Source organism: Solanum verrucosum, unplaced genomic scaffold (assembly GCF_900185275.1).
Source record: "Solanum verrucosum unplaced genomic scaffold, falcon-dt-bn FXZP01000252.1, whole genome shotgun sequence".
Taxonomy (NCBI): Eukaryota; Viridiplantae; Streptophyta; class Magnoliopsida; order Solanales; family Solanaceae; genus Solanum; species Solanum verrucosum.
In genome coordinates, this window is record NW_026019988.1 from 6237883 (window position 1) to 6264194 (window position 26312).

Here is a 26312-nt window from a genome sequence, read left to right on the forward strand (position 1 = left end):
ACACATTCCCAGAAAATTTAAAATTGGTTTGGTTGGTGCACATGATATCTTTATAATTTCTATATAGTCAATATTTGACTTCGCATTATTCCATCAGAATAGTGATTTTTTTTACCCCCCTTTTTTTTAGTGTTTGAATTAATCTAAATGATTAATCTCTATAAGAAAAAAATATTAATATTATTAAGATATCTATTTAAATATTTTCATGAAAATTGGAGGCCTCCTCAGATCCCACTTAGTGGGATTTTACTGGATATGTTGTTAGTAGTTCAACAATTTCCTCGTCCAACCTACTGCCATCGTCCACCATTAATTACATACCACCATTTGGCATCTACAACCATTATTTATTAAGAATAATAATAAATATTTTAAAGTATAACATATTTATAAAATTTATATAAATATAATATCACTTTGGTTTGATTTTGATATGCTTTTTCTTAAGTTCTGACTAAACTAAATTAATTATGATCGAATTTTTTATCTTCGATAGCAAACCAAGTTCTTGATTGAGTTTCTTTTTCTTGATTTGATTCAATCTAATCAAATAAGCACTTCAACTTTGAGAGTGTACATCTAGACATCTCAATTTGGTCTTAATTGACAATTAAACACTTCAATTTGTCCTCATTGTGTCTAATGAACACCTGGCGTTGACGTGACACATAAGTTTTGAATTAGGTGCCTAGAGGATCATTTTGTAAGTTAGAGTGCTCAATTGATAGTTTGAATATGAGACTCGATAAATTAGGATACTTTAGGTGTATCTTTCACCATCAACTGTTTAATTAATAATAGAACAATATTGATAGTGATGATTCATATAACCGATTGTCAACCCTCAATATTTTTTAGGATTGAGACTTAAGGGTGTGTTTGGTATGGAGGAAATTGTTTTCTAACTTATTTTCTCATGTTTGATTGATGAGTGAATTTTTTTTTCGAGTGTTTGGTTGGTGAATAAAAAACATTTTTCAGAAAAAAAAACTTTTATTTTGGCTAGAGATAAGGAAATACATTTTAGGAAAATAGTTTCTGATCTGAAAATCAACTCTGATAACTGATCCAGGACTTGACCTCGACTCCCAACCTAGGACTTGACATTGACCTTGACCCTGATCTTTAACTCGATGATTGTTTCGGGTCTCGATCTCGACACCTAACGCGAGATCCAAACCAAGATTCACCTCAACACTCAATGTGAAACCTGACCCCGACACTTGACCCAACTTCCAAAATCGAGATTTGATCCCAACTCCCTATCAAGGACTTGACTTTCAAATCGGAATTCAACCACAATACCCTACCACGACAACTGATTCGAGACTCAAATCCGTCAACTGACCTGGGACTAGGTCTCGACTCTTGACTCAAAACCTGACTCTGACACTCAATTTGGAACCCCACACCGACACCTAACTCGGGAATAAGCCTCGACATCCAATCCAAGATTCGACCTCGAATCCTGACTTGGGATTCGACACCAAAATCAGAATTTGGCTTAGATCCATCTCCTGAGTCAGGTCTCGAATCGAGGTCAAGAGTCGGGTCCTGAATCAAGAATCTGGAGTCAGATCCTGAATTTGTATCGAGAATAACTCGAGACTTGAGTTAGGGTGAAAAGTTGAGGTGTGAGGTTGAAAAAGAGTTATGAAAAACGTTTTCCTAATTTTTTGGAGGTAAGTCATTTTCCTTAAATTTGAGGAAAACAAGTTGATTTGGAAAATATTTTCCTTCATACCAAATACATTGTCAGTTGGTTCGAAAACAAGTTATGCTGGAATTAGTTATGTCGGATAAATTTTTATTGCTTCTTTGATTTGATATTCAAAATAATATGCATTGCTTAATTTTTAAGAATAAGTTGTTTGTCTCCACCTTATTTTTTTTTATATTTTCTTTGCAAGTTTTAGTTATGCATTCTTAAAAATAAAATTTACATCTTATTTAGATTAAATATTTTTGTGTGTACATTATATTGCAAAGATGTCTATTGTGATTCATGATGTCTCACCTATTGGGGATGATAGACCATCACTATACTTCTCCACAAATTTTTAGAAGATTGAATCTTGCTGTAGAGAGAAATCAAGTTGCAACGTTTGACGAAATTTTGTTTTGTATAATAGGGTATAAAATTATACATTACTAGTTAAATCATCCGCGCCACGCACGAGAATTTAATATCACGGGATTTATAAAATAATACTTAAAACATATCCGTCACTAAAATTAAAACATTATATTATCTTATATACAAGATTACGTAGTAACAAATATTAATAATATAAAGGAAGATGATAATTATAACATCTTATCGCTTATCCTTCAATCAATCATCTTTAATTTGATTTTATAATTTATCCTTTTGCTTCCAAGAAGTGTTACTATTTGATATTTTTGGGGAATCAAATGAACATCAACCGGAGATATTAAATTTTCTAATAAATAAATAATCGTTGGTGAAGGGATAAATAAATTTTAAATGACTGAAAAAGTGAATAAATATTCTAATTCTAACTTGTAGAAAGTTCAGCCCTACCGTTTGCTTTACATCTATCATTTTAATTTTCCCATTTAAATGTATCATAAGTAATTATTAAAATGAAAAATTAAAGGGAGAATGTATCATATGGGACAATAATTCAACTTATTATATATACTTGAAAGGGAAAATATTACATAAAACTATTCAGTTTATTTGGGTGTTTTTAAAAAAATCAACACACCAGAGTATGAAGTTCAATTTGAAACTACAATTTCAGTATAGAAAACTTGCGTGAATACTCAATTAACGTGTGTTATTTAATCTGTACTAACAATAACTTTGCAGTAACATAAACAACAAAGTTTAAAACAAACATACTAGGATCTGTAACAATAGAATGAAACATACTGGCAAAAATTGAGTCCATTAAATGCATAGTATCCCCTTAAGAAAACAATTCCCCTCTAGTACCCGAGGTTTAAAGGAATAGATCCTCTCAGGATAGAACGATTCTATTCACCAGTGTATTGATACAAAAACAATATTTAATTGTGCAGAAGAAGAAGACGTTCAAAATTTTCGTTGTTTTAAAATGAGAGGAAATCCCTCTATTTATAGATAACAAAGGGTAGTGTGAACAAATATTTATTGTGGCTTATCGGAAAGGTCACATCTCTTTGGAAAAGTTACAACCCTTCGGAAAGGGCACAACCTTTCATAAAAGTCACAGGTTTTTATAAAAGTCGCAACTCTTCATAAAAGTCACAACTTTTCATGAAAGGGGAAGGCTAGTTTTGTAAATAAATAAATTAAAAGGGAATCCTGGTTTGTGATAGCACCACGTAGGCGGGCCTAGGGTTCTCTTATATATATATGATTCTATATATATGTATAAATACCTCTATGATTTCGTATAATATCGTGTATAAATATTGTATATCAAGTTTTACAATATTTTTGGGGAAAATGCATAAGTACGCCCCAGCCTATGCCCCAAATCCCCGGGACACACCTAACATTTACTAAGGTTCTATTACCCCCCCAAACTTATTTTATATATAGTATTCTACCCCTTTACTGCCTACGTGGCACTATCCTTGAAAAAATTGTCAACACACCCACAAGATAGTGCCACGTAGGCCGAAAAGGGGTAGAAAATTATATATAAAATAAGTTCAGGGGGGTAATAGGACCTTAGTAAAGGTTAGGTGTGTCTCAGGGATTTTGAGCATAGGCTGGGGGTACTTATGCATTTTCCCATATTTTTGTAAAAAAGAAATATAAAAGTTTCGTATATTATTGTATACTAGATGTATATTAATTAAATAATCACAATCATTTTTGCATACAATCCCCCTCCCCCCTCTCCCCCCCTAAAAAAAGAAAAGAAAAATCTCTTACAACCAATTCCACACACTAAAAAAAAAAAGAAGCCAAAAACCAAAAAAATCCTCATTTTTGCATAAAGTGACGGAAACTTGATTGATGCTTGGACAACCCATCTTCATCAAGTTGAATGTATTCAAGTGACAGCTTCAACTCCTGTTTAACAAAAATATTATTATTTATATAAAAAAGAAAAAAAAAATGAAGGATTGGGATGTGTTTGTATATTTACCTTTCCTATTATCATATAAGACTTCATTTATGTTTGAAATGCTTCACGTCTTTCATTCTCTCAGGAATCTCCTTCAGGTTTGGACAATGATTGATACCAAGATCTTTAATGAGAGGCATGGCATTTGTGCCTAAATGCCATCTTTCTAAGTTGTCAAGATAATTAAGATGAAGGAGCTCTAGTTGACTGAAGCTGTAATCACTGCACATTATTTCTTCTCCTTCATAAGCTTCATCTAATTGGAGATTCCTTAGGTTTGGCAACATTCCCAAAATAGGCATCGGATCTTTTGTCAGTCTTGACTGCCAAATAACTATCATTGTGATGGAATCTGGAAACACAGGCAGTTTCTCTAATCTCCCACCTAACGACAATTTCTGGAGCTTGTCACAACTATTAACAAATTCAAGGGATAGGAATGGATATGTATATTGTTGACCAAGCAAAATACACAATATGAGCGTGTTAAGGTTTTTCAAGCTGCTAATGTTGTTTAGGGAGTAAGAATTGTATATATTAGTCATCTCTAATTCTCGAAGATTGACTAAATCAACTGGGTCAACATCTTTCCACTGATCACAATCAAGGCGAAGAACTTGAAGACTAGTGAGTTTGCTTATACCTGCCAGAGGTATAGAATATGGAACAACTAAATGTCTTAAATTTATTAGGTCAGCTGTTTCGGGGGGTAAATGGCAAAAGAATTTGTCCATATTGACAACAACAAGTGTCTGTAAATTCTTGAGTTTGCCGATGGAGGAGGGAATATTACGGACACCTCTCAAGCTTAACAACTTGAGGTTGTTCAAACTCCCTATGACATCAGGTATAACTTCACCATAATCAATATCCAAGTACAACACATATATATGTCGGAACACATCTATAAGTAGGAACACATTAAAATAATGTGGATCAAAGTACATAATTGACCTCAACTTCGAGTTAGAACGATGAAGTGATGAGAGGTACCTTTTTCCTTCACTATGAATGGCTTGTCTGATACATGAAGTGGATTTCAAGTTCTTTCTTGGATCATAAATGTCAAAGAAGTTTACCTCCAATGCCTTTTGTATCGCAAGATCACGAAGTAAATCATGAACCTTACATTTAGTAACTTTTTCCCAAAATGTATCCACCACTTGAACCAAGCTTCGTCTTATCAGCTCATTCAAGAAGCCTTCAGCGACATCCTCCATTCTTTCTTCTCCTCTTGGTATGATGAAACCCTCTGCCATCCACAACCACATTATGTCGTCAGCATCGATCACTCGATCTTCTGGAAAAACACCAAAGTAGAGAAAACACTTCTTGAGCGCAGCTGACAAATCGTTGAAGCTTAATGATAGTATGTAGGAGATTTCAATAGAGTCTTCTTCAATGTCCTTCCAAAGGCAGTCTTTCACGTTTTGCCATTTGTCTAGCCCCCATCTATGCGAAAGTAGTCCACTCAATACAACAATTGCAAGAGGTAAGCCTCTACATTTTTCCACCATATCCTTAGCTAGACTTTCCATTGCTGGAACCATTGCTCGAACATCAACTAGTTTCCTACAAAAGAGGTCCCAACTTTCTTCTTGGCTTAGGAAGCGAAGTTTATGGACAAAACCTCTATCGTCTGCTCTTTCAGCGACATCCCCTTGGCGCGTGGTGATAATAACTCTGCTGCCATTCTTGCTGTCCGGGAATGCTCTTTTCAAACCCTTCCATGCTTCTCTCTTCCACACATCATCAACCACCACAAGGTATTTGCGTCCTTTCAATAGATCACGAAGGTGATTTTCTAGATCTGTTTCTGCCATCTTTTCCAACAAATCTAGAGTTTCCTTGGTGCAACCTTGGATGGATTTTATGATAGCCTTAAGAAGATCCATTGTGTTGTACTCTTGAGAAACACATATCCAAGCACGTGTAGGGAAGCTTGAGACTATATTAGGGCTGTTGTAGAGGTTTCTTGCAAGAGTGGTCTTGCCTAATCCGCCCATGCCATGAATGGAGATGTCGCTTCTACGAGGCTCTGCTTTGAGAAGTTGAGCTAGCAATGTTTGTACAACATCCTGAAAGCCAACAAAAATGTCATCATCATCTATATATGAGGTAGTTCTCCTCAATGTTGTAACCTGATTACTTGACCCTTCTCCAGCATTACTATTGATATTTGTAATACCATAAGTCTCTCGTTTGCGAGAGATATCCATGATTCGCTGCTTGAGTGATTGGATCTCCTCTGCGACATTGTAGAATTTCTTCTCCTTCCTACATATGCAAGCGCAAGCCTTGAGACGACTAGCACCTTTACCAGCCTCGAAACTGTAAGTCTCGAGTATAGCAACAGCGTCATTAGCAATAGAGTTGATCTCAAACACCCATTGTTGAATTCTATGATCTCCACTTTTCTTTTGTTCTGCATCTTTGAGGAATGACTGTATGATGAGTAGCTCAGTTTTCAGCCATCCAATTTCATCTCTGAGATTTGTTCGCAGTGAAACTTGTTGTATGAGGAAATCACCCAATTTTTGAACTGCAAATGACACAACGGCATCAGCCATCTTCAAGAATACTACTTTTGATTGAAAATAAGAGGGGGCTGTATATTGGAATAAATATTCGAAAATAGGAGATGGAGATATATATTGAAAATACAAGGTGGAAAATGGGAGATAGAGATCAAAGCAATAGACATAAAAGTAAGACCTCAAATAATGTGTTCAAAGGGTCCACTTATCACTTATGTGATTAATGTTTAGAAAAAAAACGAAACATGACCAAGTTTAGAAAATTTTCTTTGAAATATCATTCATTTAGAATCAAAAAATCACTAAATTCTTACTAATTTTCTTGACACTTCAAAAGCCCCACTATTTCCTAATTGGCATGACATGTCATGAAAGTTTTTTTTTTTAGTAATAGGCTAATTTAATTCATTAAACCATTTAACTAATATAATGATCTTATTATTTTAAAAAAAAAATATATTAGTTTATTAAGAAGAAATCTTCATTCTTAAGAATTTTTTATCATAATTATTTTTTTTATTTTTCTATGCTATGAAGAATAGTTTTTTGACACTTACCATAATGTCATCAATTTTGAATAATTATAAACACATATATGGAAAAAATATTGATATATAAATCACTTATGAATGTCAACTTACATCAATTAATCATATATTAGATAATGGATCAATAATATTAAAGGTTAATTAACAATTAAAAAACATTAATTAGGTGCTTTGAAATCCATATATACTTACAATGTCTTTTTAAAAAAAAATAAAAAATAGAAAGTGAATAATATTTATATTAGACAATAAAATTTTGATCTTTATTTATCAGTATATTAATCTCATATAATATGTATAGGCAATTCAATTAATTATTACTTGTATTTCATGAATTTAGGATGAGATAAGAAAATATATTGGTGTTTAATTGTATGAGAAGTTAAAATATAATATAATATAATATAGAATAAAAGAATAAAAATAAAAAATAAATTAAAAAAAGTTAAATAATAATTTTCTCTTTCTTACTAACTTTTTTTTGTCAACCTTACAAATTTATTTGAATACTTTTATGAAAAACTTGCTTAAAATGTTCAAATAATTTACTTAGAAATTTTTAAAATTACCAGGTAATAATTGCGCACAGAGGTTTTTTCATTGAATTTTGTTTGGTAAAAATATATAAAGGAATTAGATTTTTTTTTTATAATCTTCATAAATTCTCATGTAATTTATATATTTGTTTTGTAGAGACATAAGTTTGATGAATTAAATAGGTCTATTATTTTTTAAAGGATGATTTAATGACATGACATATCAACTAGAATGGAAGAAGCTTTTTAGGTATATTTAGTATTATTATTTTTGGATAAAAATATAATATTATTCACTTTTTATTTTTTCAAAAAAAATATATTGTAAGCATGAATTTCAAAACACACAATTAATATTATTGTAATGGTTAATTGACCTTTAATATTATTGATTCATTATACAATTTATGCTTAATTGATGTAAGTTAGAATTCATGAGTGATTTGTATATCAATATTTTTTTGAATATATGTGCTTATAAGTACTCAAAATTGATGATATTATAGTACGTTTTAAAAACCTATCTTCATTGTTGACATCCAATTTTAACCCTCCATGATAGGAATTAACTTTTGAGTTTCTTTAATTTCAAACGATTTGAAATGATTAATTTATTAAAAAAATCAAATTTAAAAAAAAGTTATTTTAGCCATTTTTATAGCATTTTAAGTAGTAAATAGATTTTATATAATTGCGTATATAATTAAGAATACTTTATAAACATTTGAAAATCATCTCAAAAGATTTTAATTTTAGTAAGTATTTTGTTAAATTAGTTTAGTTTAAATTATGGTTATAATTTTGAATCATTAGTTTACAATCAAGTTAATCATTTTTATTTCGTTAAAATTAAGAAGCTCGTTAATTAATTAATATTAATTCGTCTTATTCAATCGGACTCACCAATTAAACTCATTGGGTTATGGCTTAACTACAATTTTGTCATTTCTTTACCTCATCCTAAAGATTGATTTTTGGGCCAAATCCAATCCTCCGTTTCAGCCTAATACAATAATTCCTAACAAATACCCAGACCCATCAATATAGCATACAATACCCACCAAATTCATCAACCGATCCAATTTCCCTTTAAACCGGTCCAATTCTATTTCCTCAACAACATTCCAATTTTCTAATTACAGCAGCCCATTACTTCAATACAGTGACCCAGCAGCCCATCCCCCTTAAACTTAACCCGACCCATTTCTTTTGTTCAACAAAGAGTTCAACAACTATTCCAAACAACGAAGGGAAACAGCAGCACACGGAAATCTCATGGAGACGGACGGAAAGCAGCGACAACAGGCAGTACGCTGCCTTTTCTTGTCTTGTTCCTCAACGTCCCTCTCCGATAGTACTGTTCCAGCCGTGATTCCAGTAAAAGCAGCACGCATTTTCGCCCTTGTGGTATGAGATTGAGGCACATAGCATCTCAAGGACGCTCAATCGATTGAGACCCTCCACCTCATTCCAATCCGTTTGAAATGAGGATCAATTCGGTATATTCTTCCGTCCTTGGAGAGAATTTGAGAGGGAATTTTCAAATTCGTGGGCCTTGTTCTTATCCAACTTCTCGGCCCTTTTCCCAAATTCCGAGCCCTAGTTTTTCCTTATAAATACCCATGTTATTTCACTGAATAGGGGGTTCTGGAGGGATAGACAAAGAGATATAAGGTTTACAAAGAAATCAATTTAGATAGTCCAAAGCTTTAAGGTTTAAATTTTTCATAAGGTCCTGTCCTTGAAGTTTTCATCCAAGCTTTCCGGAAAAGCTCCTTTGGTGGTGGAAGCTCGTTGCTTACCACTCGTCATCCCAGTTCCTGCTCAGCGAAAGGTAATTCTTTTCTTCTAAATATATATATTTTATTTTTGTTGTGTGACGGGATCAGATTAGTTTGTCGTATTTGCTAGAAATTTGGTTTTTGCTTTCCAGCATCTTAATGTTATGAAAACAGCTTATTTGTTGCAGATAATGTTCAGCTGAATCATTGAAGTTATTTTTTTTCTATGTTTCTCTTTAAGTTTCAAATATGTCCAGTTCTCTGTTTTATGTTGTTTGTTATTAAATTCATATTGTCGAAAAGGGGATGGTCGCTAGCATCATATCTTCTTGTTTATGTGAGATAGCCCATATGTTTAGCTTCTTTTGAATAGTCAGTTGTCTAGATGTTGATATGCACATGACTACTATGCCAATCTTTGAGATTCTGGGGATTAAATGTTGAACAACTTCGTCTTTAGATTCTTATTTTATAAGTTATGTCGATCTTAAGTCGATCTCTTAGTTTCGGCTTCGCTTTCCATAGCTAAAATGATTTCCTTTAGTGTGTGCTTTAGTTGTTGTTCTTGATGAGTTCGGACTGGTTAGTTTAGATTAGAGATGTGATTTGTTCGTAATCTAATCTTTAGACCCCTTCCATCTACCATGTTTGAATGCATATAATTGGAAATATAAGTTGTGCTCTTTAACATTGGGTTGCTTGGTCTGAAAATGCTATTTTGAGCTTGTTGGCTCTAAAGTTACGCATTTTTCATGTTGTGAAAATTTGTTCTCTGTTTTTTGCCATAAGTTGTTTATTTTTTTTAAAATTTATTTGTCTTGTTGGAAGTGCACTACTGATAGATACATGCATAGGTTTTCTTTCAAGTTTGCTTTAGTTGTATTCCTTTAATATCTTGGTCTATGTGTGCCTAAGTTTGACGTCTGCTTTTGGATAATAATTTAGAGAAGAAAGCTTGTGTTGAATGTTATTATTTTCAGGTTCTTTAAAGTTTACAGAAAGAAGTGTTCATTAGATTGTAAGCTTTTTTTTTTAGTTCTCTGGATATTTTAGATTAGACAAAATATTTTTAGAGTGAAAAAGTGTTATTTCTTGTTTAAATTTCAATGTTTTCCCTTTGTTACTTGTGGCTGATTGTAATAAAGTTTATTTTAATGTCTAAATACCAATGTGCTTCTAAACCTTGATTAAGAGAGAGATTAGCTTTCTGTGTGTTCACATCCATGTATGTGATAGTGTTACTATTTTATTTTATTTTGTGTCATTTTGTATTAGATTTTGTCCATTGTTAAAAATGTTGCATGATTTCCTTTTCCTCCAAAATGTTAAATTTCAGTTTCTGCGCTCCTCGTCTCTTTTTTATTTCTCACGTTGGTTTAATCACTACGAGCTCTTGAAGCATTTTCCTTAAATATTTTTGTATGTTGATTAGAACATTAATCTCTTTTCTTTCTTTCCTTGCACATGTGACATCCATTTGAGTCCAATGGACTCCCCTTTCTTGCATACTCCTCTCTTTTGAGTCAACCTCATTCGAGACGTGAAAGGGAAGCTAATATTAATGGGTTAAAACCCAAACCACTGGCAGCAGCTCAATAGCAGAGTTACAACACTCCCAAAAGCTGAAAATTGGCAAATTTGGACTTAAAAGAGCCCAATTTGTCCGAAGCAGTAGCAGCAGTCCCCAAAGGGATTAAAATTGAGTATTATTGGACTTTAACAAGTCCAATTTACATAGTAACACCAGCAGCCGCTAAGCAAGAAGCAGAAATTGGGTTGAAAACCCAAAATTGATGAAGCAACAAATCGGCAATATAGTCCCAAAAGGGACTTGATATGGGCTGAAAATTCAGCCGGTTTAGTTATTGTCTTGTCTATATTTTCTTATTATTGTCATTGATGCCAACTTCTGTTAACTTTTTCATTAACTTAGATGAATCCTTTGGAGGTTTTTAATGGCTCTCCCATCTCGTCATTTGTTTATTTAAGCATTCAAACTTTTAAAAACCTCTTTTAAGTTAGGCAATCTAAGCTTCAAGACTAACTTGAGAATTATTCATATTCTTTCATAGTTAGTATTAGCTTTCAAATCCACGCCTAAGTGATTGTGTTGATTATTTGACTCGAACGCTTGAATAGGATAAATTGTTAAGTTTCTTAAAATAAATTAGTTGTCTTTTAATTTAACTTAGGATTTTGTATGAATGACTTAAGGATCTTTAATATCCTTTCATAGTTGTTAAACAAGGTCCTTTAATCCATGTTTATGAGTTAGAATTAATTGTATGATTCGAAACATGACTATGGATAAAAGTTTTAAGTTAGGATTATTCTTGAGATTTTTAGAAGTACTAAGAGATTTTTATCTAAGTTTCAAATGAGATTTTTATAATTAAGGAACCATTTTTTTACAAAGTTAGCCAAATTTTTAAATCCGTCGGTCAACCGCGTGTTAGCGGATTCTCTAAGATGTCTAAACCCTTCCTTAGAGAATTATTTGAACCCTTACCCGACTCTGGTTTTATTTAATATGTTTTCTTTCAAATACTCCTTTTTAAATGGTTTTCTTAATTTTTTCCTAAAAACTAAGTGGCGACTTCCAAATAACTCATTTTTCCCAAAACATGTACAAAATTGCCAAAGTTGCGAAATTGGTTTCGAAACCTTAGTTTTCGAAATCGGGTCGTAACAGAAATAACATAAAACTAAAAAGCTTAATTATGATAAAAGATTCTTAAGTATGAAAATTTATTCTTAATAAATTAATATATTTTTAAAACAATAATATGATCATTATTTTAGTTAAATGGTTTAATGAATTAAATAGTCTATTATTAAAAAAAGACTTTAATGACATGTCATGTCAACTAGGAGAGAGTGAAGCTTTTGAAGTGTCAATTATATTTGGAGGAAAATAGTGATAGTTGAGTGATATTTTGGTCTTAAATGAAATATAAATGATATTTTAAGGCAATTCCCTAAACTTGGGTGACCATTTAAGGAATTGACTCAAAAGGAAAAAGATGAATTAAAGCTTTTTGAAATTTCCCACTAAAGCGAAAGGTACTTTTTTTTTTTGGAATATCTCACTGCTCCTTGATTCTCGATATCTAATGCGGTGATTAAATATGATAGATTCATGATTGTTGTGGTAATGGTTGTTAGTTGTATTAAATATCTAGTAATTTTGTTTTATTGTTTACCCTAACTTTTTTATATTAGTTTTATCCCACACCTTACTTTGTAGTTTGTCTTTCAAATTACTAATGCATGTGTGACCGTATATAAATGACGGAAAACAATACAATCTAGTTATCAAGGAGGAATTGGAAAAATATGAATTTAGAACACAGTAACTTAAAAAGACTAAAATCCCCGAATGCTTAATTACAAGAGAGAAATGAAAACACGGAATTTTAACAGGTTCCTATTTTCCACTGTAATGGCATGCGTTCTTTCCCTCTGGCGAAGTTGCCTTGAAAGGCCCAGAATTTGTACACGATGCTATGAAGAAAGTTTGACTTATTAGAGAAAGGTTAAAAAGGTCTCAAAGTTGGCAAAATTCATATGACGATATTAGAAGAAGAGATCTTGAGTTTAATGTGAATGGGTTTACTTGAAAATTTCACCCATGAAGGGTGTAATGAGGTTTGGCAAGAAAGGGAAGCTTAGTCCCCGATATGTGGGCCCATATCAAATTTTGAAGTGAATTGGCAAGGTTGCTTATGAACTTGATTTGCCAAATGAATTGACATCGGTACATCCAGTTTTCAATGTCTCCTTACTGAAGAAATATGTTGGTGATCCGGCATCTATAATTCCCTTAGAAGATTTGGAAATTAAGGAGAATCTTTCTTATGAATAGGTTCCGGTTGAGATTTTAGACCGGTAAGTCAAGAAGTTGAATAATTTGTTCTCCTTCATATGGGATTCTTTTTCCTTTTTGTCTAATCCATTTTCAACCCGCTCATATTCAATCCAACCTGCCCATTTTAAGTCGCCGTACAAGACCCTGTACGCTAGAAATGTTCACAAGAAAATTGACTCAGCTGCCTCTTTTAGTCTGATACTTGTGAAAGTTGCATTGTCTCCTCTGATGGATTATTTTCCCTTGCTTCTTGACCTTCAAGCTTCGATGAGTTAGCAATGGCTCTGATATAGCCTTTGGTAGCCAAAATCCAGGGATCTTTCGATAGAGGCTGCACGATCAAGTACCAATGGTTCACGCAATGTGATCTGAATACCATCATATGTCCACAACGCTAAATCTGCTTCGCCTTTCAAACCTAGGGAGAACCATCCTAAGCCAGAAACCGCAACATCCATGCTCTTGACATCCCAGCTCGTTCCACATGCTTTTACTTCCCTCTTTTGCCATTGTCCAAACTCAGAAACTCACTCCATGGAAATGGGAGGCTGAAGATCAACAAATAAAAATAGAACAATTAGCATAGTTCTGTGCTCTTTCCAATTGTTTTCCTTTACACTTGAGTAAATTGAAACCATCTTAGAGGCATCGATCGTACACAAATATTATATAGCGTCTAAAAATTTGAATGGTGAAAGGTAGGAGCAGAAGATGATGAAAAGGAGCACTAGAGAGCATTGAGCAAACAGAACTCGTTAGATATGCTCAACAATGCGAGTTGTTAAGCTTCCTGGAGCAAATTTCCCTTTGGATATTAACTTGGAAAACATACTGTTTCAATATTCAATTTAGCAAAATTGTGCATTTTGACCCCAAAAGAGCTATCATTGTGATGGAATCTGGAAACACACGCTGCAGTATCTCTATTCTCCCACCTGACCACAATTTCTGGAGCTTTTCACAACAATTAACAAATTCAAGGGATGGGAATGGATATGTATATTGTAGACCAAACAAAACACACAATCTGAGAATGTTAAGGTTTTTCAAGCTGCTAATGTTGTTTGGGGAGTAAGATTTCTCAATATTAGCCATCTCTAATTCTCGAAAATTGACTAAATCAACTGGGTCAACATCTTTCCACTGATCACAATCAAGGCGAAGAACTTGAAGACTAGTGAGTTTGCTTATACCTGCCAGAGGTATAGAATATGGAACAACTAAATGTCTTAAATTTATTAGGTCAGCTGTTTCGGGGGGTAGTTGGCAAATTAATAATGGGTCCATATTGACAACAACAAGTGTCTGTAAATTCTTGAGGTTGCTGATGGAGGAGGGAATATTACGGACACCTCTCAAGCTTAACAAACTCCCTATGGCATCAGGTATAACATTACCATAATTAATATCCAAGTACAACACATATATATGTCGGAACACATCTATATGTTGGAACACATTACAAAAATGTGGATCAAAGAACATAATTGACCTCAACTTCGAGTTAGAAAGATTAAGGGTCTACTTGTGTACACTCAAAGTGTCTACTTGTTTACACTCAAAGTTGGAGAGTATAGTTGTCCGCTGAAGTCAAGTTAAAGGTGAAATATGTATTAAAGCTTCTTTAACAACCATTACACAACTTGTGGGAAAATATATGTATGGAGAAAAGTCTAAAAGTAAATAATTATATGTGTTGTACAATGGTCCACCTAATAAAAAGAATTATGATTGTCAAATATGTCAAACACGAATGTGGAAAATGAACAAGAAAAATTAGAGCAATGAAAGTGAAATGTGACCCATTTGACTGGGCAAGAGAAAATCAAAGTGTTCCCATTTGAAAGAATTAGAGTAATGAAAGTATATATGGAGAAAAGTCTATCAGTAAAAATTATGTGTTGTCCAATTTAATGGTCCACCTAATAAATTTGTTTGGGTGCGGTGATAATTACATCCACAATTTTGTATTGAATTTAAGTTATAGAATTGATGATGAATGCAAATATTTAACTTAAAATATTCTTTATATCTTAACTCTTCTTTTTTATTTTGGGAAAATGCACAAGTACCCCCCAACCTATGTCCGAAATCTCAGAGACACACCTAACCTTTACTAAGATCCTATTACCCCCCGAACTTATTTTATATATAATTTTCTACCCCTTTTTGTCCTACGTGGCACTAACTTGTGGGACTAGCACGTGTTGACAATTTTTTCAAGGATAGTGCCACGTAGGCCGAAAAGGGGTAGAAAATTATATATAAAATAAGTTCGGGGGTAATAGGACTTTAGTAAAGGTTAGGTGTGTCTCAGGGATTTTGGGCATAGGCTGAGGGGGTACTTATGCATTTTCCCTTTTAATAGAAATATTTTCATGTTATATGTAACACCTCGTATCCGAAATAGACCAAAAATGCAGATTTTTAGAAGTTGCAGGTGCAACCCACGGTTGCCATCCACGGACCATAGGTTAGACCACGGCCCGTGCAGGTGGTCCGTGGTTCACCACTGCAACCCCTCCCCAAACCAGCTTAGAAAATCGTCTAAGTCCCGACTCACGGACAGACCCACAGTCCGTAAATCAGACCACGGTCCGTGGATCGAGACCCCCTTTACCCAGCCTCTGATACAAACTACGATCGACCAGCACGAACCATCGTTCGATCCACGGTCCGTAGGTCTGACCGTAGATGAGGGTCAGCAACCAGTTAGCTGAAAATTTTTGATGGGTCAACTTCAGATGGTCATAACTTTTATCACAAAAGGAATTATGTGTCCCATGACCTATGATATGATAGATAATTGAATCCTCTTTCCAACGCCACCGAGTTTGCTGAAATCCGACCTTTGAGTAAAAAGTTATGCTCATTTTAGTGAAGCCCTATCTGACATACTTGACCGACGACCCCAATCGACGGACCGTCGATTGACCTACGGCCCGTAGTCCAATCCGTCGGTCACTCTGACAAAAATTAAGTTAGGGGTCTTTTGGTCTTTTCCTATTTCGTTGGACCCCTAAGATACGTTGTTTAGACCTTAAATCATGAGGTTTTAGTCAGTTGAAGCCTAGCAACATAACTAGAACTTACCTTTGTCAAATCATTAATCAAAACTTAGAAAAATTAGAATCAAGAGAGGAGAAAAAGGTCAAGAACCCTAGTTCAAGAAAGCAGCAACGTTCCATCAGTTCCAGCCCGAAATCTACAGATTTCTCCGTGGAATTCGTCACCAGGTGTGTGGGATTTCACTAGTGGGTTCCTTTCACCCATTAGGTCCTTAAAATTCAGTCAAATTCTTGATTCCATGATTATGAACAGACCTAGGGTTTCTAGAATTTCAACAGATCATCATGAATTAGTTATTTAAATGTTCCAAATCAGATTATCATGTTATTACATCGTTTCTCGCATGAATTTCAGAAACCTAGTTATGTATTTCTTTAGTTTTTGAATTACACATGCTAGGTCAGATATCTCAGTTATTTAGTTATACATGCCTCAGTTATTAATGCATCATTATCAGATTAATTGTTGCATTCTCAGTTTGCATGTTCAGTTTTGAGCTATCCAGTATTTTACAGAAAGTCAGTCATAACCAGTTAACCACTTAAGTCATTGGGAGTAGCATAATACCGAGTTGGACTAGGGTTCAGCGTACCCATATAGTCCCAGAACTATGAGCCCAGTAGGTGTAAGTCCCCTCTGTGGGCAACATCAATTTAGTGATCACGCCAACATGCCTCTATACCTCTGGCAGGGTATAATGGGTCCTCTCGATGGGGCATATACATCAGACTCCACATTTAGCTCATGTGGTTTTATGTCGGTTATTAGTAGCTGCCACAGTTCAGTCAGACTCAATTGCATTGACCATATTTTAGTACAGTCAGTATTCAGTCTCAGCATGTTATAAATTTGGTCATTGCATCAATTAACTCAGTATTCAGTATTTTCAGTATCTATATCATGTTCAAATTATTTCATTGCTTTATTGTTTTGTTCAGTTATATGTTATTTCAGCTTTACTCTATCCTGCATGCTCAGTACCTTTCAAGTATTAACGCATACGTGCGCTACATCTTCTCGTGATGTAGGTTCATGTCTTCAGCATCCAGATCACGCTTAGATCGATTCCCGATCTTCAGTTCAACAACATCAGTGGTGAGTTCTCATTCTTCGAGGACTAGTGACATGTTTATCTTTATCGCTTTTAGTCTTTAGTTTCAGTTTTGCTAGACCTAGTTGGGGCATGTCCCAACATTTCTAGTCAGTTTAGAGGCTTATTTTAGACATAGTTAGATTCAGCTTAGTATTGAGTTAATATCTTCTTTGTATTAAACTCATCAGTTATCATTTATCTCAGTTATAGTATATGGGTATTCCCCATTTTTTCACTTTGTTTATGATTATAGCTTCCGCACAGTTTCTATTATTCAGATTATATTTAGTATGCTCATGATCATGCCAGCAGGGTTAGCTTGGGATCACTTGTGGTCCTAGGTCCTGTGTCCGCATTTCGGGGGTAGCTCGGGGCGTGACAAACTTGGTATCAGAGCACTAGGTTGAAGTGTCCTAGGATTTCTGAAAAGCCGCACTAAGTAGACTTATTTTCATGGGTGTGATGTGCACCACATCTAATGAGAGGGAGGCTACGAGGTGTTTTAGGAAAACTTCACTCTCTTTGTTATTCTTATCCTGCGTTGGTATGATCATATTTCTAATCCGTCGTTATGCGCTTAAGATCATGCCTCCCCGTAGAGCTAACGCCAGAAATGCGAATGCTAGGAATGCTAACGCAATTCCTCTAGTCCCAGACCATGAGGTTAAGAATGAAGAGTTTCAGAATGCGATCCAACTATTGGCTCAAAGTATGACCAACAAGAACAATCACCTGGTTCCAGTTCCTACTAATAGAAATGATGGATCAGTGGCAACTAGAGTTTGAGATTTTGTTAGGATGAATCCGCCTGAGTTTTACGGTCACAAGTTGGTAGGGATCCACAAAACTTTATTGATAATGTTAAGAAAATCTTTAGAGTGATGCAAGTGACTGGTAATAGTAGGGTTGAGTTGGTATCCTACCAGCTTAAGGATGTGGCTCACATATGGTTCACTCAGTGGAAAGACAACAGGGACTACTTTGTCTTTTGTAACTCCTTACATAGCAGTCCAATTCAGTGTTAGCCCAGAAACTCTTTCAGAACCCTTCTCAGTCTCTACTCCAGTCGGTGACCCAGTTATAGCTAGACGGGTATACGGAAATTGCCCTGTCACAGTCTCTCAGAAAGTCACCTTAGCAGATCTTGTAGAGTTAGAAATGGTAGACTCCGATATCATTCTAGGCATATATTGGTTACATTCCTGTTATGCCTCAGTTGATTGTAGAACTAAGATTGTTCGTTTTCAGTTTCCAGACGAATCAATCTTAGAATGGAAGGGTAGTAGCTTAGCGCCTATGGGTCGATTCATTTCTACCTTAAGGCCAGAAAGATGATATCTAAGGGTTATCTCTATCATCTAGTTCGGGTTAAGGATTCAAGCTCCGAAACCCCAACTCTTAAGTTAGTTTCTGTGGTTAATGAGTTTTCAGAAGTGTTTCCAGAAGATCTTCCCGGAGTTCCTCCCGAAAGGGAAATCAACTTTGGAATTGATCTCCTTCCAAATACCCAGCCTATCTCTATTCCTCCTTACAGAATGGCCCCAGTTGAGTTTAAGGAATTGAAAGAGCAGTTGAAAGGCCTTCTAGATAAGGGCTTCATTAGACCTAGTATTTCGCCATGGGGTGCACCAGTGTTGTTCGTAAAGAAGAAAGATGGTTCTCTCAGAATGTGCATTGACTATATGCAGTTGAACAATGTCACAATCAAGAATAAGTATCCCATCCCCAGGATTGATGATTTGTTTGACCAACTTCAGGGTGCTAGTCATTTCTCAAAGATAGACTTTAGATCAGGTTCTCATCAGCTTAGAGTCAGATATAGTGACATTCCGAAGACAACCTTCATAACTCGGTATGGTCATTACAAATTTATAGTTATGTTACTTGGGCTAACCAATGCTCTTGCAACTTTCATGGATTTGATGAACAGAGTGTTCAAGCAGTACTTGGACTTGTTCGTTATCGTCTTTATTGATGATGTCCTCATTTACTCTAAGAATGAGGATGAAAATGCGAGTCATTTAAGAGTTGTTCTACAAACTCTCAAAGATCGCCAGTTATTTGCAAAATTTAACAAGTGCGAGTTTTGGTTACAATCAGTTGCCTTCCTTGGGCATATTGTGTCTAGTGAAGGAATTCGAGTAGATTCCCAGAAGATAGAAGAAGTGAAATAATGGCCCAGACCTGATTCTGCTACAGATATCAGAAGTTTCTTGGGTCTAGCAGGCTATTACATTCGGTTCGTAGAAGGATTTTCATCCATAGCCTCACCATTGACTAGGTTGACTCAGAAAAAGGTTAAGTTCCAGTGGTCAGATGATTGTGAGAAAAGCTTTGCAGAACTGAAAACTAGGTTGACTACAGCTCCTGTCTTGACTCTACCAGAGGGTTCAGATGGTTATATGATCTATTGTGATGCATCCAGAGTCGGCCTAGGTTGTGTGTTGATGCAACGAGGTAAAGTTATATTATAGCTTATGCTTCTAGACGACTTAAGGTACATGAGAAGAATTATCCAACTCATGACCTTGAGCTTGCAACAGTGGTGTTTGCACTCAAGATTTGGAGACACTACTTGTATGGTGTTCATGTAGATGTGTTCACAGACTATAAGAGCCTCCAGTATGTATTCATCCAGAAAGAGTTGAATCTTTGCTAGAGAAAGTGGCTTGAGTTCCTCAAAGATTATGATATGAGCATGCATTACCATCGGGGTAAGGCGAATGTAGTAGCATATGCTCTTAGCAGATTATCCATGGGTAGTGTAGCACATGTTGAGGAAGAAAGAAAGAAGCTAGCAAGGGATGTTCACAAACTTGCTCACCTAGGAGTTCATCTTATGAGCATATCAGATGGTGGTGTAACGGTTCAAAATGGGGCAGAATCTTCTTTGGTAGAAGAGGTTAAGGAAAAGAAAGATAGTGATCCAATCTTGCTTGAGCTTAAGAGTGCAGTCCACAATCAGAGAATGAAGGTTTTCTTCCAAGGGGGAGATGGTGTACTTCGCTATCAGGGTAGATTGTGTGTTCCTGATGTGGGTGAATTGAGACAACATATTCTCGCAGAAGCCCACAATTCCAGATATTCTATTCATCCAGGCACCACTAAAATGTACCGCGATCTGCGGGAAGTCTATTGGTGGAATGGTATGAAAAGAGATATAGCAGATTTTGTGGCTAAGTGCCATAATTGCCAGCAAGTCAAGGTAGAACATCAGAAACCAGGAGGCATGACTCAAGAGATTGACATTCCTACTTGGAAGTGGGAAGTGATGAACATTGACTTCATCACAGGTTTACCTCGTACTCGCAGACAACATGACTCAATTTGGGTGATTGTTGATAGGGTTACTAAGTCTTCTCGCTTTTTAGCGGTCAGGACTACAGATTCGGCGAAGGATTACGCCAAGCTTTACATTAATAAGATTGTGAGGTTGCATGGGGTTCCTTTTTCTATCATCTCATATATAGGTCCTCAGTTTACCTCTCATTTCTGAAAGTCATTTCAGAAGGGTCTTGGTACTCAGGTTAACCTTAGCACAACATTTCATCCACAAACGGATGGTTAGGCAGAGCATACCATTCAGACCTTAGAGGACATGTTGAGAGCTTGTGTGATCGACTTTAAGGGTAGTTGGGATGATCACCTTCCTCTTATTGAGTTCGCCTACAACAATAATTACCATTCCAGCATTCAGATGGCCCCTTATGAGACATTGTATGGGCGTAGATATAGATCTCCAGTTAGCTGGTTTGAAGTAGGTGAAACAACCTTGATAGGACCATATTCAGTCCTTGATGCTATAGAGAAAGTGCAACTCATTAGAGATAGACTTAAGACTGCCCAGAGTCGCCAGAAGTCTTATGCAGATGTGAGAAGAAGGGAACTAGAGTTCCAAGTTGATGATTGGGTTTTCCTGAAAGTGTCACCTATGAAGGGGGTGATGAGATTTGGCAAGAAAGGAAAGCTTAGTCCAGGATATGTAGGCCCTTACCGGATCTTGAAAAGGATTGGTAAAGTGGCTTATGAGTTTGAGTTGCCAACAGACTTAGCAGCAGTGCATCCAGTCTTTCACATTTCACTTTTGAAGAAGTGTGTGGGTGATCCAACATCCGTAGTGCCATTAGAGACGATGGATGTAAAAGATAGCCTTTCTTAAAAGGATGTACCAGTTGAGATTGTCGATCGTTAGGTTAGAAGGTTGAGAAACAAAGAAGTTGCTTCAGTTAAGGTTTTGCAGAGGAGACAGTCCGTAGAGGGAGCTACTTGGGAAGCAGAAGCAGCCATGAAGTCCAAGTATCCTCGCCTCTTTCCTTTCGATTCCATTCCAGCTTGAGGTAATAGTTCCTCTTCAGTTTTTCAGTAATTCATGTGTAAATTCAGTCTTAGAATCATGTTCCTTCAGTTGGTACTTGCATTTTCAGCGTATTTGCATGTTCTCGGAACTAAGTTTAGTCAGAAATTCAGTTCTTAGTGTTTAGTGGTAGGGATTGCAGCCCTCTCCCTCCATTTCAGCTAGTTTAGTTTTCATTCGAGGACGAATGGTCCCAAGGGGAAGATAATGTAACACCCCGTATCCGAAATAGACCAAAAATGCAGATTTTTAGAAGTTACAGGTGCAACCCACGGTTGCCATCCATGGATCGTAGGTCAGACCACAGCCCGTGCTAGTGGTCCGTGGTTCACCACTGCAACCCCTCCCCAAACCAACTTAGAAAATCGGTTAAGTCCCGACTCACGAACAGACCCACGATCCGTAGATTAGACCACGGTTCGTGGTTTATGTCTGTGGATCGAGACCCCCTTTACCCAGCCTCTGATACAAACTACGGTCGACCAACATGGACCGTCGTTCGATCCACGGTCCGTAGGTCTGACCGTAGATGAGGGTCAGCAGCCAGTTAGCTAAATTTTTTTGATGGGTCAACTTCAGATGGTCATAAATTTTAGCACAAAAGGAATTATGTGTCCCATGACCTATGATATGATACATAATTGAATCCTCTTTCCAATGCCACCGAGTTTGCTAAAATCCGACATCCGAGTAAAAAGTTATGCTTGTTTTAGTGAAGCCCTGTCTGGCATACTTGACCGACGACCCCAATCGGCGGACCGTCGATTGACCTACGGCCCGTCGGTCCAATCCGTCGGTCACTCCGACAGCAATTAAATCAGGGGTCTTTTGGTCTTTTCCTATTTTGTTGGACCCCTAAGATACATTGTTCATCCCCTAAATCATGAGGTTTTAGTCAGTTTAAGCCTAGAAACATAACTAGAAATTACCTTAGTCAAACCATTAATCAAAACTTAGAAAAAATAGAATCGAGAGAGGAGAAAAAGGTCAAGAACCCTAGTTCAAGATAGCAGCAAGGTTCCATCAGTTCCAGCCCGAAATCTACAGATTTCTCCGTGGAATTCGTCACCAGGTATCTGGGATTTCACTAGTGGGTTCCTTTCGCCCATTAGGTACCTAGAATTCAATCAAATTCTTAACAGACCTAGGGTTTCTAGAATTTCAACAGATCATCATGAATTAGTTATTTAAATGTTCCAAATCAGATTATCATTTTATTACATCGTTTCTCGCATGAATTTCAGAAACCTAGTTATGTATTTCTTTAGTTTTTGAATTACACATGCTAGGTCAGATATCTCAGTTATTTAGTTATACATGCCTCAGTTATTAATGCATCATTATCAGATTAATTGTTGCATTCTCAGTTTGCATGTTCAGTTTTGAGCTATCCAGTATTTTACAGAAATTCAGTCATAACCAGTTAACCACTTAAGTCTTTGGGAGTAGCATAATACCGAGTTGGACTAGGGTTCAGCGTACCCATATAGTCCCAGAACTACGAGCCATGTAGGTGTAAGTCCCCTCTGTGGGCAACATCAGTTTAGTGATCACGCCAGCATGCCTCTATACCTCTGGCAGGGTATAATGGGTCCTCTCGATGGGGCGTATACATCAGACTCCACATTTAGCTCATGTGGTTTTATGTCGGTTATTAGTAGCTGCCACAGTTCAGTCAACTCTATTGCATTGACCATATTTCAGTACAGTTAGTATTCAGTCTCAGCATGTTATAAATTTGGTTATTGCATCAGTTAGCTCAGTATTCAGTATTTTCAGTAGCTATATCATGTTCAAATTATTTCATTGCTTTATTGTTTTGTTCAGTTATATGTTATTTCAGCTTTACTCTATCCTGCATGCTCAGTACCTTTCAAGTACTGACACATACGTGCGGTACATCTTTTTGAGATGTAGGTTCAGGTCCTTAGCATCCAGATTACGCTTAGATCGATTCCCGATCTTCAGTTCAACAACATCAGTGGTGAGTCCTCATTCTTCGAGGACTAGTGACATGTTTATCTTTATCGCTTTTAGTCTTTAGTTTCAGTTTTGCTTGACCTAGTTGGGGCATGTCCCAACATTTCTAGTCTGTTTAGAGGCTTATTTCAGGCATAGTTAGATTCAACTTAGTATTGATATACTATCTTCTTTGTATTAAACTTATCAGTTATCATTTATCTCAGTTATAGTATATGTGTATTCCCCATCTTTTTCATTTTATTTATGATTATAGCTTCCGCACAGTTTCTATTATTCAGATTATATTTAGTATGCTCATGATCATGCCAGCAGGGTTAGCTTGGTATCACTTGTGGTCCTAGGTCCCGTGTCCGCGTTTCGGGGGTAGCTCGGGGCGTGACATTATATATAACCAAATCAAATTCTTTATACACTTTGATATTGTTATAGATTTTTTCTCTCTCCATGGAAAATTATTTTCTTGTTAAGTTCATAGACAATAACAAATAAGAAAGCAAAGGGAAAGGTACATTATTTCCTTTTAAGGTTAGATTACGTTAGACGAAAAAGGCATGTCCTTAAATTTGAGTGAGTAAACTAGACTTCTAAGGATTTGAATATTTTGGTAGGCGTTGGCCCATAGGCGTATCTAAGGGGGGTCACCGGGTTCACGTGAACCCATGGTCCCCTCCCGAAATCATATATAGTAGTGCTATAATTTTAAAAATATTGAAATATAGATGCGTGAACCCACACTTCAAGTATCACATAATGCAATTATGACTGGGTGCACCTCTCTCCGCGAAGTTAGAAAGTTGAATTTTATATTTATCTTGTTTTATTTTTCTTTCTAAAATTAGATAACACTTCTCTTAGTTGTAATTGGTATATAAGAATTAATTTTAGACCTATAATTTTAAAATTTTAATGGTTTTTAGTAGTAAAAACCTAAATGTCAAGCTGATCAAATTTATACCATAGATCAACCTTTATATAATAGTGCACCCATCATCTCAAAATCCTGGATACTACTCTGACAACGTTGCATCTCTAATTTTGCAGTAAAAGTAGTGTCCTTTTATAGCATGTTGAATCTGTCTGAAACCAAAAGCCAAAAACTTAAGATACCAAAGCTAGTTAGATAAATGAACTCCTTTGCTATTGAAGGAGGAACAAAAAACACTAAATTGTGGACAAGAGAGTATCATATACTATTTTAAATATCATTTAACATATAAAGCATCATCTTAAATGTTGATAAGCAAGAGAACATAAAGTAGAACAATTAACTAAAACATCACAAATATCATTTTTCCATTGACAACTTCTTCTCCTGTAAAATACAAAAGATTTATAATGTTCAGGACGGTCATTTGCAGCAGAGTGAGTAAAAGGAATTGAAGAAATAATCATTGGGGATTGAGATTTATTACCTCGATGATTATGAAGAGGCCGAAATAGGACATCAATATATCCTTGAAAAGCTTCATCGAAAAGGAGTTATCTTCACGTCTTTCATTCTCTCAGGAATCTCTTTTAGCTTTGGACAACGATGGATAGCAAAACCTTTAATATGAGGCATGGCACTTGTGGCTAAATGCCATCTCTCTAAGTTCTCAAGACAATCAAGACGAAGGATCTCCAATTGACTGAAGCTGTTATCACTGCATGTAATTTCTTTTCCTTCATAAGCTCTAAAAAATTTGAGATTCCTTAGGTTTGTCAACATTCCCAAAATAGGCATCGGATCTTCTGTCAGTCTCGAGTCCAAAAGAACCATCATTACGATGGAATTTGGAAATTGGTCCGACAAAGGCGGTTTCTCAATTCTCCCTTCTAACCACAATTTCTGGAGCTTTTCACAACAATTAACAAATTCAAGGGCTGGGAATGATTCATCATCTTTACACAACAATCTGAGAGTGCTAAGGTTTTTCAAGCTGCTAATGTTGTTTAGGGAGTAGGATTTCTTAATATAATGCATACTTAATTATTGAAGATTGACTAAATCAATAGGGCCAACATCTTTCCACTGATCACAACCAACGCCTTTAAGAACTTGAAGACTTGTGAGTTTGCTTATACGTTTCAGAGGTTTTGAATACGGAGCAACCAAATGTCTTAGATTTATTAGGTCAGCTGTCTCGCAGGGTAGTTGGCATGAGTACCCATAGTCATTGACAAGAAGTGACTGTAAAATCTTGAGGTTGCCAATGGAAGAGGGAAGATCATAGATACCTCTCAATCTTAAGAATTTGAGGTGGTACAAACTTCCTATGGCATCAGGTACTATAGACTTATTGTCAACACGAATCTCCAAGTACAACACATATATATGTTGGAACACATTACGGAACTTTATAAGACCCATCTTTAAAAAGTCTGGATCAAGGAACATAAGTGACCTCAATTTAAAGTTAGAAAGATCAAGTGAGAGATACCGTTTTCCTTGACTATGAATGGAATGTCTCAG

The 26312-nt window shown here is 35.8% G+C and overlaps 2 protein-coding genes across 3 annotated transcripts in view; one reads left to right on the forward strand and one right to left on the reverse strand.

The window, feature by feature from the left end:
* LOC125818757 (uncharacterized) overlaps positions 1-26312 on the forward strand; it is a 70791-nt gene that overhangs the window by 16184 nt on the left and 28295 nt on the right. The gene's annotated exons all lie outside the window — the stretch shown is intronic.
* On the reverse strand, positions 5545-6398 carry LOC125818772 (disease resistance protein RPP13-like). Its single transcript, XM_049498289.1, is given in 2 exon segments — positions 5545-5781; positions 5783-6398. Coding segments are annotated over 2 exon segments (615 nt in total). The 5' UTR covers positions 6311-6398; the 3' UTR covers positions 5545-5694.